This window comes from Haliotis rufescens, unplaced genomic scaffold (genome assembly GCF_023055435.1).
Source record: "Haliotis rufescens isolate VD_foot unplaced genomic scaffold, xgHalRufe1.0.p SCAF_36, whole genome shotgun sequence".
NCBI classification, from domain to species: Eukaryota; Metazoa; Mollusca; class Gastropoda; order Lepetellida; family Haliotidae; genus Haliotis; species Haliotis rufescens.
In genome coordinates this window covers 3314755-3328133 of record NW_025964068.1, presented here as the reverse complement: position 1 = coordinate 3328133, position 13379 = coordinate 3314755, and the positions used below count along the sequence as shown (strand labels likewise).

General features: G+C 36.8%; 2 protein-coding genes across 6 annotated transcripts in view; one reads left to right on the top strand and one right to left on the bottom strand.

The window, feature by feature from the left end:
• Positions 1-1820, bottom strand: part of LOC124147745 (kinesin-like protein KIF22) — a 39867-nt gene extending 38047 nt beyond the window's left edge. Inside the window, exons 1-2 of one of the 2 annotated variants that reach the window (XM_046518499.2) lie at positions 1698-1820; positions 823-972 (exon numbers count right to left, since the gene is read on the bottom strand). In XM_046518499.2, coding sequence (XP_046374455.2) covers positions 823-972; positions 1698-1774 — 227 coding nt within the window. In that variant the 5' untranslated portion in view covers positions 1775-1820. Of the gene's footprint in view, positions 1-822; positions 973-1619 lie in introns of both variants that reach the window. The other variant, XM_046518500.2, reaches the window with a different exon arrangement.
• Positions 1821-2189: 369 nt separating this feature from the next.
• Positions 2190-13379, top strand: part of LOC124147743 (protein UBASH3A homolog) — a 32273-nt gene continuing 21083 nt past the window's right edge. For 2 of the 4 annotated variants that reach the window (XM_048381174.1, XM_048381176.1), the window contains exons 1-5: positions 2190-2306; positions 7717-7770; positions 9291-9477; positions 11919-12111; positions 12901-13070. In XM_048381174.1, the coding sequence (XP_048237131.1) occupies positions 2197-2306; positions 7717-7770; positions 9291-9477; positions 11919-12111; positions 12901-13070 (714 nt within the window). In that variant the 5' untranslated portion in view covers positions 2190-2196. Of the gene's footprint in view, positions 2307-7716; positions 7771-9290; positions 9478-11532; positions 11539-11566; positions 11584-11918; positions 12112-12900; positions 13071-13379 lie in introns of those variants that run through there. The other 2 variants (XM_048381178.1, XM_048381177.1) reach the window with 2 other exon arrangements.

Sequence of the window (13379 nt, the reverse complement as noted above, 5' to 3'; positions counted from 1 at the left end):
AATATCACCATTAGATTAGAAAAGTCTGTTAAGAACTACCTCAGTTACTCAGTTACAATGACAGCGCATCATAATACACTTAGTTACATCAAGTTCAAGATGTCAAAATGACCAACATGATAAACATAACGGGAGGGATTTGAGAAGTTGTTAATGAACCTGTTTTAGTTATCATTGATCAATTATCCGATTATTGAAAGGTGATTAAAGATGTGTCAAATAGATGCTAAGATAAATTCATAGATTGCTGTAGACCATTACTGTCAGCCTAGACACGGATCGAGTTGATACTACGACAGTTTGGATGTGTATTTCTTTGTGTTATTCACTGGGATGTGTCGTAGTGAGGATATTCATGAACGATCATGCAGTCAAACTCTCAGACTTTCTCGATGAATACTAAAAAGCTGAGTTGAAAATTACAGGATCTAAAGGATTGGAAAAAAATTATTCTGTATGCATTGGGGCTAGGGAATTCCCAGGGATCCCCTAGGAGGGAGGAAGTAGTCTGTCAGTGTTTATGTCATTTCAAATTTGTGTTGTTCATACACTCATTATAGTCAATTTCTCGGTCATGTGACCCACATCTAGTCCAATGGAAAAGCTGTATATCGTGTAAACTTCAAATTAAAAAATTATATGCTAATAAACATCGTTCAATAATCATGTTTGTACAATGTATTCACAACAATGATAAATGACCTACTAAACTTCATCAGCCTGCTTTTACCTTACCATGTTACACCCTGTGGCAGTAAAGATCTCAAGTCTCATGCTTATCATGAGAGCTGACTCAATGTTTGATAGCAAAAAAAAACTTACTCATATTTGATGTTCTCTTTGATGTTTCTATGGTTGAATATTTCCACCGAGTCTGTACCTGCACTCACACACATCTTAGCATCTTCTTTTAAAGACGGACGAACACGAATCACAACTTTCACTTTGGTCTGTTTCTTGTCCATTATTTCTCTAAAAAGTAAATTAACAATGTTCAACTGATCGTGCTGATTGTTCCAATGATTTGTGCATAGATAATCAATGTTCCCCACCAAGCCTGTGAAGTGTGCCACATTTCGCCAGTATGGGACCCCCATGTCAAGGTTGGAACACACAACCCGAGACCATATGGTTCCTGACACATGTATAATATAGAAAGGTCATAGTATATATGTATCATGATACTGAATACATGGTTGAAAGTTTAATGTACCAAAAATATTATTGGTCTTAAGAAAATTATTGGAGGAAAATGATCAAACATGATCATATTCTGCTAGTCATGGTGCCAAACACTACTGCATGCACTGAAAATTGTATGTATCATTTGATATGCCAACCTACGATGCAATGGGTACATACAATAGTCATATCAAAACTTAATGTATCAATACTATCATCATGATCATGTATCAGTGAAATAACCACTGATAACTGTCTTCGTAACTTAGGCCCAGGTTAGCCGAGGCTATATCATAGTAGGCCTAGGCCTATATGGTGACGTCAAAACAATCACTAAATCCGAATTTCAGTTTCCAATTTTCTTGTTTATAGGCGCAGGCTACTGGGGCTGACCGTTTAGGCTATGTTTTTAAACGCGTTAAGTATATGTAACTCACATTCAACGTTCATCTATGTACATGCGCTGGTTAAAAACAACTATATGACGAAAAATGATCTGACAACATGTTTCTTACACGATTTTGTTGATAAACTGTTTTGAAAATGGCTCCCTGTGCTCTTTCAACCAATCACAATACTTGTTAGAAATCATTCGTCACCGCTCGCTTCTTTCCGTAACTTGCAAGACGCCATTCGGCATGTTCCGGGACTATAAAGTTCCGGTACACTGGAATTATCGTTCTTGTCTAAAGCTCCTAGCAGCGATAATTCGGCCGTTCCTTGTTTCAATAATAAAAGGCGAAAGTAGCACGGGCTGAGATGGAGCTTGTGTGTTAACTAGTAGGTAATAGATCTTAGACAACTACTATCAATAGTCGACTGTTAATGAATTATTTTCAGAAATTATCAATTCAAAAGGCATTATGCTTAAGTTATTCATTATTCTTATAGTATAATATGATTTTTTTCATTATGTCTTTGCGTATATATAGAACTGTCTTTGTAGTCTTAAACTAGATGTACAGAGTGTGAGTAAGTTGTAAGCATACTATAATCAATGTTTTGTATGTCAAAATGGCTTCTGCTCTTCCTCCTCGTATTTTGAGAAATGATCACCAGAAAACTCAGAAAGACCGACCGTCTCTCGATACCCTGATACAAATGGGTTTTACAAAACAAAGGGCGTAAGTGTTTTATTGAATTTGATGTTTTTAGTGAGTGACATTTCTTTGACAAGTTGTTATCGAGATTGTTCGGTGATTCTAACATGAAAAGTTAGTGACTCACGAAATCGTGACAAATGTCAAACTGTATTGAGTGTTGTTACAGACTACTTCCGGGTTTATGAATGGGATACTTACATATGAGTGGGCACACATTCGCTAAAAGTGCCGGGGTGCCGTGATCGCGCGGATGTGGATTGTATCTTGTATACTGACATTAGAAAGGCAAATAGGATCCTTGACACTTACAGTATAGTCCAACTGTAATGTTTAAGAATCTTAAGATAGTAATGATGACTTCAGGCAGATAAGAACTGGATAATATCATACATATGAGGTCTGATAGATGTCACCCAATTGGTATACTGTAAATCTTGAAATGAATCATTTAATACTCTTCTAAAATAATAATGCGACCGCTTACATCTTCCCAAAAAACTGCCATGCAACCCCAGTAGAATTTTAGAGAAAGAAAATCACTTTCATAAGGTTGACCAGAGAGGTATTTAATCAAATTTTAATGCTTGTTAGTGCTGAGGAAAGTACGTCCTTAAAAAGAACTCAATGGATGTCCACTACATATTATTCGGCCTACCTTTAGAATACCGTACCACAAACTTTTCAAACATGTGACAATACCCTAATATTTGTAGTATTTTGTTGCCAGTCACATCGGCGAAACAATGCCCTGTGATGTCAGGTGTAGTCAAGTATGCATAAGCTCCTCCCAGTGATCTATCATCTCTATACACATTGTCATTGAATACGCCCAGCGGTGTTGAGTTTTAAAATATTTGTTTACTAAATATAGCCTGCGGCGGCGCATTTTATAGCAAGCGCTAGTTTATGAAAGCTCTTTTATTTTTTATATATTTTTTATTTCCTTTTTTTTTGTAATTCAAGTGGCTAAAATGGTTATAAATGGGAACTAATATACATATATTATTTTTTTGGCTCATTAATTGTCATGCACAAGAATGCAGTTAATTAGGGATATTATATTGGCGCTGAACACATCCAAATGTCGACAGTGAAAGGGTAGGTTACCCTGAACTCTATCCTTAGCCCTTGGATCCCTTTACGATCAATCACCCCTTTACGATCATTAGGGTTGGGTTCCCATTTAGTGGCTATTAGATTACCCGAACTCTATCCTTAGCCCTTGGATCCCTTTTATGATCAATCACCCCTTTAGGATCAATCACCCCTTTACGATCATTAGGGTTGGGTTCCCGTTTAGTGGCTATTAGATTACCCGAACTCTATCCTTAACCCTTGGATCCCTTTTACGATCAATCACCCCTTTACAATCATTGGGGTTAAGTACCCGTTTAGTGGCTATTAGATTACCTGAACTCTACCCTTAGCCCTTGGTTCCCCTTTACGATCATTAGGGTAAGGTACCCGTTAAGTGGCTATTATAGAGTCTATATCGGCTCCTAATATTCTTCACACAAAAACGTCGAGTAAAACGGATGAAATGGTTTTGTGTCGAATACTTTGGCTACTGGAAACTGTCCTGGAACATTCACACAAGCCACTTTCACCGGCTACATTTTTTCAGTACTGATTCAAAAGCGAACTCACCGTTGTGTCGTCACTAGCCATGCTTATGCCTCCCTCATTCCTTACTATAATCCACATCATCCTTACAGTATTCCCTTCCACTTTTCTGTCACAAAAGTCACCCAACGAATTATTAAAAACCATGTTATTCATGCATACTCGTGAGTTTGACGTCTGACGTCTGGAGCTGTTTTCAGTTCGCGGCATATCGCATAAATGGGACGAGTGTGCCAAAAGGCATCAGGATCATTCGTAAGTGTCCGAAGACTAAAGTCGCGAGACACCATATGTGTTTGAATGACTTATTTCTTAAATATAAATGCATCCCTATGTGAACAGTAAATTTTGAGACATAAATCATGTAAATCCGGGCTAATTTTTTTTGTTATTCCAATGTCCCAGACGCATCAAAATTAGAAAGATATGGGTTAAAGTCCAATGACTTACCATCTTATTTTGATGATGTGTGTGTTTCCATGGCCAAGCTTACACTATAAAAAATTGTGGACAATCTTGCTTCTTTATATTTATTGTTTACAACATTAGCACATAGTTTCTATATTTAACTAACCGATGGGGCTTGTCGTCTCGATACAACCATGTTGTCACAACATCATATTTGAACTGAAGTCACACACTATTACTTAGTTAGCCAATCACCAATTGTCAGTGAGGTTGCATATGTCATGATAAAAAAGTGTGAATGTAATGTGGAATGATTATGTATCATAAAATCAAATGAAAATATGTTATTCAACATGCAAGTCGACATTTGTGTAGTTTATTTAACATTCTACGTAAATATGTTAAAAGAATTAGCTTTTTGATTGGCGATCATGATAACTGTGTTATGGTGAAGAATAATTTATAACAGGGTGTCGTTTGTCATGTTTGTCAACAGGAATGATTACATATTATATCATGTATATATTAAAATCAAAATATGTTTTTCTATATGAAAGTTTAAAATATGTGTGGTTTATTTAACATCATATTTAAAACAATCATCTTTTTGATTGGGGATCATGATAATTGCGTTTTTGTGAAGAATAATTTGTAACAGTGTGTTATTTGTCATGTTTGTCCACGCATAATAGTTTTTGTATTACCCAACTGTGTCTAGTATTTTTGGCTGTCAAATAAGTTTGTTTTGTTTGGGGATTACGAGTGATTCGGTTCTTGTGTTGCAGTTTTATTTTGGACCTGTCATCTATGGAACTGGACTTGCTTAAAATCAGTTTTGTCTCATGAAGAAATAGGTTAATAAGTCCTGACTCACTAGGGACTGAAATTATTTTTTACCCCTGATAAATACGAAGTTTAATTAATGCGAGCAAAACTAACTAGCATGTCTTGCATTAATTTCAATTTCACATTAAAAGGGCAGTACATAGAAGGGTCTGGAGGTTTTTAAATCATGCATGAAATAATTTCTATGTGTGAATTCATACATTTCGTTCCACAATTCATTTCTCAAACCCAAACTTGTCGGTGCCGCAGAGCAAAGCCGACAACCCAAGCACTGCGCATAGTAACTGGCTTCTTTCATGTTCGTTTGTTGATAAGTGGCACAAAACCATTCCCTGGAACATTGCTACAGTGCAAATTAAAATGAAGTTAGCCATACATATTTTTAAAGTCAAGGGAGTCAAACTTAAGCATGAAAATCATGGGGTCCTTGTCCTAACTCTACTATTGTTTAAAGGTAGAGGTGATCCCTAAATTCAAATATTACAGGAGCAAACGTCATGGACTCCAGGACCTCCTTAATTTCAAACACTAAAATATGTTTCATGTTCTCAGGAGATTATTTTTTATGAAATTTGTTTAATGGATCCGTCAATCCCTAAAATTTAGAAGTGGCCCAAATATATTGATAAACACTTTAATCTTCTTCTTTTGTTGAATGAACGGATGTGCCGACTGCCCAAACATGCATGCAATATGCTGTGTCGAGCGCTGTACACAAGGCAACAGTTTCAGAAGATCCGCTTAAGAAGATTTTCTTTCCCAATCTTCAATGCCTATCATGATATTTCACAAATAGATCCAAGAACCAATAAATATATTAGGCTTAAATTTTTTTTGTAAATTGATTCTCAGGCAATGGTGTTTGAAAATATACTTATATAGTGCGGGTGGGTGAAGTCTTTTTTCCCCGTTTTTCGTACAAGTATGTAACCAAATAAACAGTGGTGTAACCAAATAAACAATGTGTACAATCTACCTGGAAAAGAGCCTCCCTACATAAATGTTTTCCTTGATGAGTAAAATACTGGAAAAGATAATTTGACTACTATTAGACGTGGAATATTAAAGGATTTTTTCAAAAGAAATTTCAAAAATCTTCTGACTGATGACATTCAAATTGTTTCTCTGAAAGACTGAAACAAGAAATTATGATCTTCTTCTTCTTCTTCTTACAGTCGTGGTTTCCTCTAGGCTGTAATCATTAGAATTTAATTTATCATCAATGTTAGATATGAATGCCATCTATATTTGTTTATCCTGATCATATATATTATGTCTGTGTGTAACTGACATCCCTTAAGGACTTAAGTCTCAATGTAATAATACAGTGGTTAAAAATAAATGTAGTCTAGTGTCGTATACTAAAGCCCTAAATTCGGGTCTTTTTTATGATGCAATCTCTTTAACATGTTTACAAGATGATAGTTTAAGGGAACAGTTCACTGATTCTGAAACATATGCATTAAACCCTGACAGTATATATAACAGATATCAAGGGTTTATTTAGACCTGCTCAGCAGTGCTCAGAGGTTGATATTTGGACCCAAGTCTGCAGCAAACTTGTATTAAATATTTCCCAATTCATATTAATGTATATATGACTAATGTATGGCTTTGTGCTGGGTTTTTCCCCATTTACCTGCCAGAAGCACTTACTGGATAAATGCCTGGCCATGTGATCATTAACATCATGTATTTCTGTGTGCTTTATCTAACACTTCCAACTGATCCAAGTACCGGTGGCAAGTGAATTGGCCAAAATGTTTTGTGATATTTTACTTCATTTGTACATGTTTCAAGGTCTATGTCTTCTGAATGTTTCAGGTAGGTAAGCATTGCATTCAAAGCAGTAAGGTAGAACTAAGCACTGAAACCTTTTTCTCTTTATAATGTTTATTGGTGGTCCTGTTATCATGGATAGCAGGGGAATATGGGTCCGGACAATTCCTCACACCCAACAATAACCTGCTCATAATGTGACTGGAGGGTTTGTTTTTTTAGTACTTTATTATAGGAGCATTCAAAAAAGGGCTTATGGGTTTTTTTTATATTAAAGTAAACAGAGGAAATTGTACACATTGGAAATGAATGAACATTAAGTAATGATTGGGAGAGGAAATTTGTTATGAATGCTTACTACATTGTATCACAAAAAAAACTCTGTATAATAAACAACAATTGTTAGAGTATTACTTCTCTGGAGGATCTCATCCCCCCAAACCTTCTCCTAACAGTGCACTATGTATGTGCCTATTGTTGATAAGTAGATGTTGAAATCAAGCAAACATCGAAACTAAAATATATATGATATGCATGATATAGCCACTTGTATTTTGTAAATTCTATCTACGTACCTTTTAATACAAGATGTGGGGAATTGTCCTTATAAACTACAAGTAACCTTTGAAAAACTGAAATTGTTAAAATAAAACTTTCAGGACTATTGTGACATGAGTTGGGAAGTTCCAATTCGAGACTTTTCACTTGTGATAACCAGGTGCATTGTGCCATCACAGATAAATCCCTGGTCATTTCTACATTTATCTATGTTCAGGGAAAAGGCCCTTGCAGCAACAGGGGACCGGGGAGTGCAGCTGGCGTCAGACTGGTGAGTTCACTGCACGGAAGTTGCACCAGGATATTCCTGGCTAGTGTCTGAAGGGAATTATCACATGAATGCCTGTTATCATTTGCACATTTTTCCTGTGTTACAGTAGTCAATAACATGTACATGTATCAGGACAGAATTTCAGATTTTAATCATGTAGTCACGGCAATGAAATACTTAACCAAGACCTGATAAATTTATCAAGTTTCTGTGTATAAATTAATTTATTTCACTGTGAAACAAAGAAATTGATTGTGAATTTCGTGAATTGAACCGACTCCAAACGAGTATGGTAAGACACGGCTTGATGAATTTCAAGAGACTGTTGATAGTTCAGAAATACTTTTAGTGATCAGGAGTAGCAAGTCAGTGTTCAATTGGTTAGGTTGGATCCCTTTCAGTGTGCAAAGCCTTTATCTTTGCTTTCCCATGGTGATATTACTTCTACACATTCAATATTGCCTAATTTTGTAGAAATTCCCCTGTAGAACAGGTACTAAATACATTATAATGCTTCTTGTGAGATGTGATATAGTTTGTTGCAGTCAGCAATATTCCAGCTGTATGATGATGGTCTGTAAATAATTTGAGCCTGGACCAGACAATCCAGTGATAGACATCATGAGCATAGATCCAATTAATTGGGATATGATGACAAGCATCAATTATATCAGCGAGCTTGACAGCCCGATCCCGTTAGTCGCTTCTTATGACAAGCATTAAGTGTAAAGTCTAAAAGTGATGGTCAGCGTAAAAGTTACAAATTTAGGAGTCCTGAAAGCTTGGATGTATTGATTCAGTAGAACAAGACCTCTTTTAAGTATGAGGGCAGCGCTCTAAATGAGAGATGTAGCCACTATGTATTCTCAAGTACTCCTTTGCTTATTGGATGGACTACATGTATATTCTGCTGAGCCTGCCAACATGGATGTAACTTCACTGATTCAGCGAGGGTATGGAGCAATGTAATCCATTTATCTGAATACACAGGTATCCCAATTGTAGATATTATTGCTCATGATGTCAGTCACTAGATTGTCTCGTCCAGACTTGATTATTTACAGACTGCCATCATTTAGCTGGAATATTGCTGAGTGCAGTGTTAGATAACAAACAGTCATGTAGGTTAATATTGTTAAATCACATGGATCTTTATATTTTTCAACTTTTGGCTTTTTTGATGTGGAAGTATTATGTGTGTTTTTTTACCCCCAGTTTTACATATATTAAGACAAATGGAGACTTGGGTCATAGCTAAATTTTCCCTAGGATTGTGAAACATTACCCCTTTTCACTCGTTTTTCAAATCTTGAAATGCTTTTGGTCTTGTTTGCAGTATATGGTATCTAAACATATTTATATTTGATCTCACTGATTGTGTTGTAAAGAGTGATGTATTTATTTTATTTGAACTACAAATGTATCTTCCTAGTGACCATGGTGTTTAAGTTCATAAATGTAGTTACATTTCTATCCAAGAAGAAATATGTCTGTCATCACATTTTGCATTCCTTGTACAGGTTATTGTCTCACGTGAATGATGTTACTCTGGACCAGAATATTCCCCGAGAGTATGTCCTCTATCTGTGCCCCGTTGGTCTGCTGCAGCATGAGCTCTCCAACTTCTGGGAGAAGTCCCTTTCTACAACAGGATGGAATGGAGCGCATGCCTACTTCCCTCATATAACCCTCACCAACATGTTCAAGGTATGTGATAACTTGCCCTATGTAACCCTCACCAACATGTTCAAGGTATGTGATAACTTGCCTTATGTAACCCTCACCAACATGTTCAAGGTATGTGATAACTTGCCTTATGTAACCCTCACCAACATGTTCAAGGTATGTGATAACTTGCCTTATGTAACCCTCACCAACATGTTCAAGGTATGTGATAACTTGCCTTATGTAACCCTCACCAACATGTTCAAGGTATGTGATAACTTGCCTTATGTAACCCTCACCAACATGTTCAAGGTATGTGATAACTTGCCTTATGTAGCCCTCAACAACATGTTCAAGGTATGTGATAACTTGCCTTATGTAACCCTCACCAACATGTTCAAGGTATGTGATAACTTGCCTTATGTAACCCTCACCAACATGTTCAAGGTATGTGATAACTTGCCTTATGTAACCCTCACCAACATGTTCAAGGTATGTGATAACTTGCCTTATGTAACCCTCACCAACATGTTCAAGGTATGTGATAACTTGCCTTATGTAACCCTCACCAACATGTTCAAGGTATGTGATGATTTGCCTTATGTAACCCTCACCAACATGTTCAAGGTATGTGATAACTTGCCTTATGTAGCCCTCACCAACATGTTCAAAGTATGTGATAACTTGCCTTATGTAACCCTCACCAACATGTTCAAGGTATGTGATAACTTGCCTTATGTAACCCTCACCAACATGTTCAAGGTACCGTATTTTCTTGAGTATAGTGCGCACTTTTTTTCGAAAAAACACAGCTGTGTAGAAGGGGGTGCGCATTATACACGAATTATGAGTTTGGATGTTTTTTTCCCCCATGGAAAGACATTACCGTGAACACGAAACACCGGGAATACCATGTCAACAAATCCATACTGAAGTACGCAAAATAATTATGTAATTACACTGTCTGGCTATAAAAAGTGTTCTTTGTATATCTGGACTTATGTTTGTAACTTATTTCATTGATTTTATTCAAAATTCCTTATAATATTGTTTTTATTAATTTCGGCGAAATCGTCTGTGAAGCGATCGGAAGATCGCACAACTCACCGTTATTAACAGCAACCACGGTCAGAATACCGCTATTGACGCCTTGAAACAAACTTTAGTTGACAGAGAATGGATACATATATCATAAATGACAGACTTTGACTCGTTAAAAGTCATATTTGTTTTTGTTTGACGATTCTATGTCAACATGAAATTCTCGCAATCACGTGATGACGTGCGCGTGAGCCTTGACGGTGACTGGTCAGACATGTTCCATGTAAAAAATAATACCCGGGAATAGCGATCAGCTGCTTCTCTTAGGGTTATTATTATTTTAAATATGTTTAATAAAGGTTGCATATAATTAAGAAAAAAATGGAATATATTATTCCTGATAAATAAAATAGTTTCAGATACAATTGTTGCCGATCCTTGCATTAAAAATCTTATAAAGTTATATCATTGGGTGTGTCTTGACCAAATCACCGGTCGATACCAAGAAAACGTGTGTACAGCTGATTGCTGTTTCCAGCTTAGTTTACGAGAAAATATGCAAGGTAATCTTAATCCCTAAATATAAAACAATGCCTAGCAGAACAATAAATACTATTTAAACGGTAAATAAACATGTCTGGTGATTTTTTATCTCAAATTTCGAATTTGTACTGACGAAGTTTCTCAGCACCCGTTCGTTTGCCGGACTTTGCTGAAAGGGTACGGTGGAAAAATTTTCTGCGCATAATATTCAAATTTCTTTTTTTCCAAAATATTGAACCCGCTAGAGGGGGGTGCGCATTATACATGGGTGCGCACTATACTCAAGAAAATATGGTATGTGATAACTTGCCTTATGTAACCCTCACCAACATGTTCAAGGTATGTGATAACTTGCCTTATGTAACCCTCACCAACATGTTCAAGGTATGTGATAACTTGCCTTATGTAACCCTCACCAACATGTTCAAGGTATGTGATAACTTGCCTTATGTAACCCTCACCAACATGTTCAAGGTATGTGATAACTTGCCATATGTAACCCTCACCAACATGTTCAAGGTATGTGATAACTTGCCTTATGTAACCCTCACCAACATGTTCAAGGTATGTGATAATTTGCCTCACCAACATCTTCAAGGTACTGTGTAATTAGAAATGTACAGTGTATAGGTGATGACAAAAAACCCAGAAACCATTGTAACCTGTGCTTGTCAAAGGAGGAGATACATGATATCATTATATCATAATCATGGTAATATGAATCACTGGAATTTCTGGATTGTTTTGTCCAGGCTTGTCTAGGCCACCTACATATTGCTTCAGTATAGCTGAATGTGGTGTTCAACAAGTCTCAGAAAAAAGAGTACATGCCTGTCACTTTTATCAGTTATTTTTTATCATCGTCTTTAATGTTGGTGATTGTTTTCCACTTCTGGTAGGCTGAAGATAACAAGGTGTCCTATCTCACCAAATGTCTGTCTCGACTGGAAGACAAACTGAACAAAGCTCCAGGAAAACTTACACTGGACTTCTTTGCACAGAAGAGTTTTATAGGCCTGTTTGTCAGTGAGCCCTACTTCCAGTATCTACAAGATGTTGTCACCCAGTTCTCCGAGGAAGTCAGAAAGGCTGGTAAGGCTTTGTTCCGTTGTGCTGCTGCAGAGACCCCAGGCCGGAATTTGCCCAGTACCCTATGCTTGTTGTAAGAGCAGAGGGTTATGTTGTTACAATGTATGACCTGGCTGATTATTTGTCGTCATACCCTCATGGCGTGTTTTGTCTAGTCCAAACTTGATATTTCAGGTTTTGAAACTAGTAAAAGTCAAGAGACTGGTGACATTTGTTATGGACCAGTAGGTAGATGGCAGCATCTGGGGAACAATCTGCTGGGAAAATCTGAAATGTGCTCCCACTATTTCCTCTTTAAAAGCTCAGCTGGAGACATTTGTTTCAACTGTCTTACAGTTGCTAAAGCCAAAGAGGTTTATTTTTGTGATGTATAACTGCATGTATTACTATTATTACAGCTACGGTCATATGGCTGGGATATTACTGATCATGGCAGGAAATAACATTAACCAACTCTCAATAAAGAACCAGGAAACACAATATGTGAAACTATTGTGAAAGTGTTTTACTACTGAGAATGTTTTTAATGTTTTAGCAATAAATATATATTCATACACTGAGCATTCAATAAATAACGTTTAGGAAAAGAGTGAAATGTGTATGTAAACTTGTAATATGTAACTATGCCAACGGGCAGCTTGGGTTGTATACAGTTCAGGGAGATAAGAATCAAATGTTCACTGATCTATTAATACCGATTGATGTAATATATAATGAGCTTTATGCATGCCACTCTGTGGTGTGGCACCTTGTCAGTGGCCTATTATGTGTGTGCTGTGTGTGTGTGTGCAGGCATCGTGGTGGGGGAGAACAAGAAGCAGCTGCATCTGTCTCTGTCCTACCAGTACCAGGATGAGAACCACGAAGTCCTGCTGAAGAAGGCCAAGGAAATGAACCTGTCAGCAGCAGCGCGGTGGGATGTCCGCTTGTACTCTCGAGACCCGAGAGTTGGACAGAGCGAGGTGAGGAATTGTAGGTTTCATCTATTGTAAACCAAGTGTGCCACAATCTGGTTGAAAAACAAAATGGGATGTAAAGAATATTCTCGCTATGTATGAATTGATATCACCAAATGTCATTTCATAATTTGAAATACATGTCATATTCTTGATCTACTATATTATCTAAGGAGATTTACTTTGTGATGTATGCTTCAATTATTAACAGAATTATGTGGACAGGATAAAACACACCTATGAGGTTTGGGTTGAAAATGTAAACACAAGGGAGAGGGAATGTCCCATGAGTGTGAGTGCACTCAGTTTCTATTT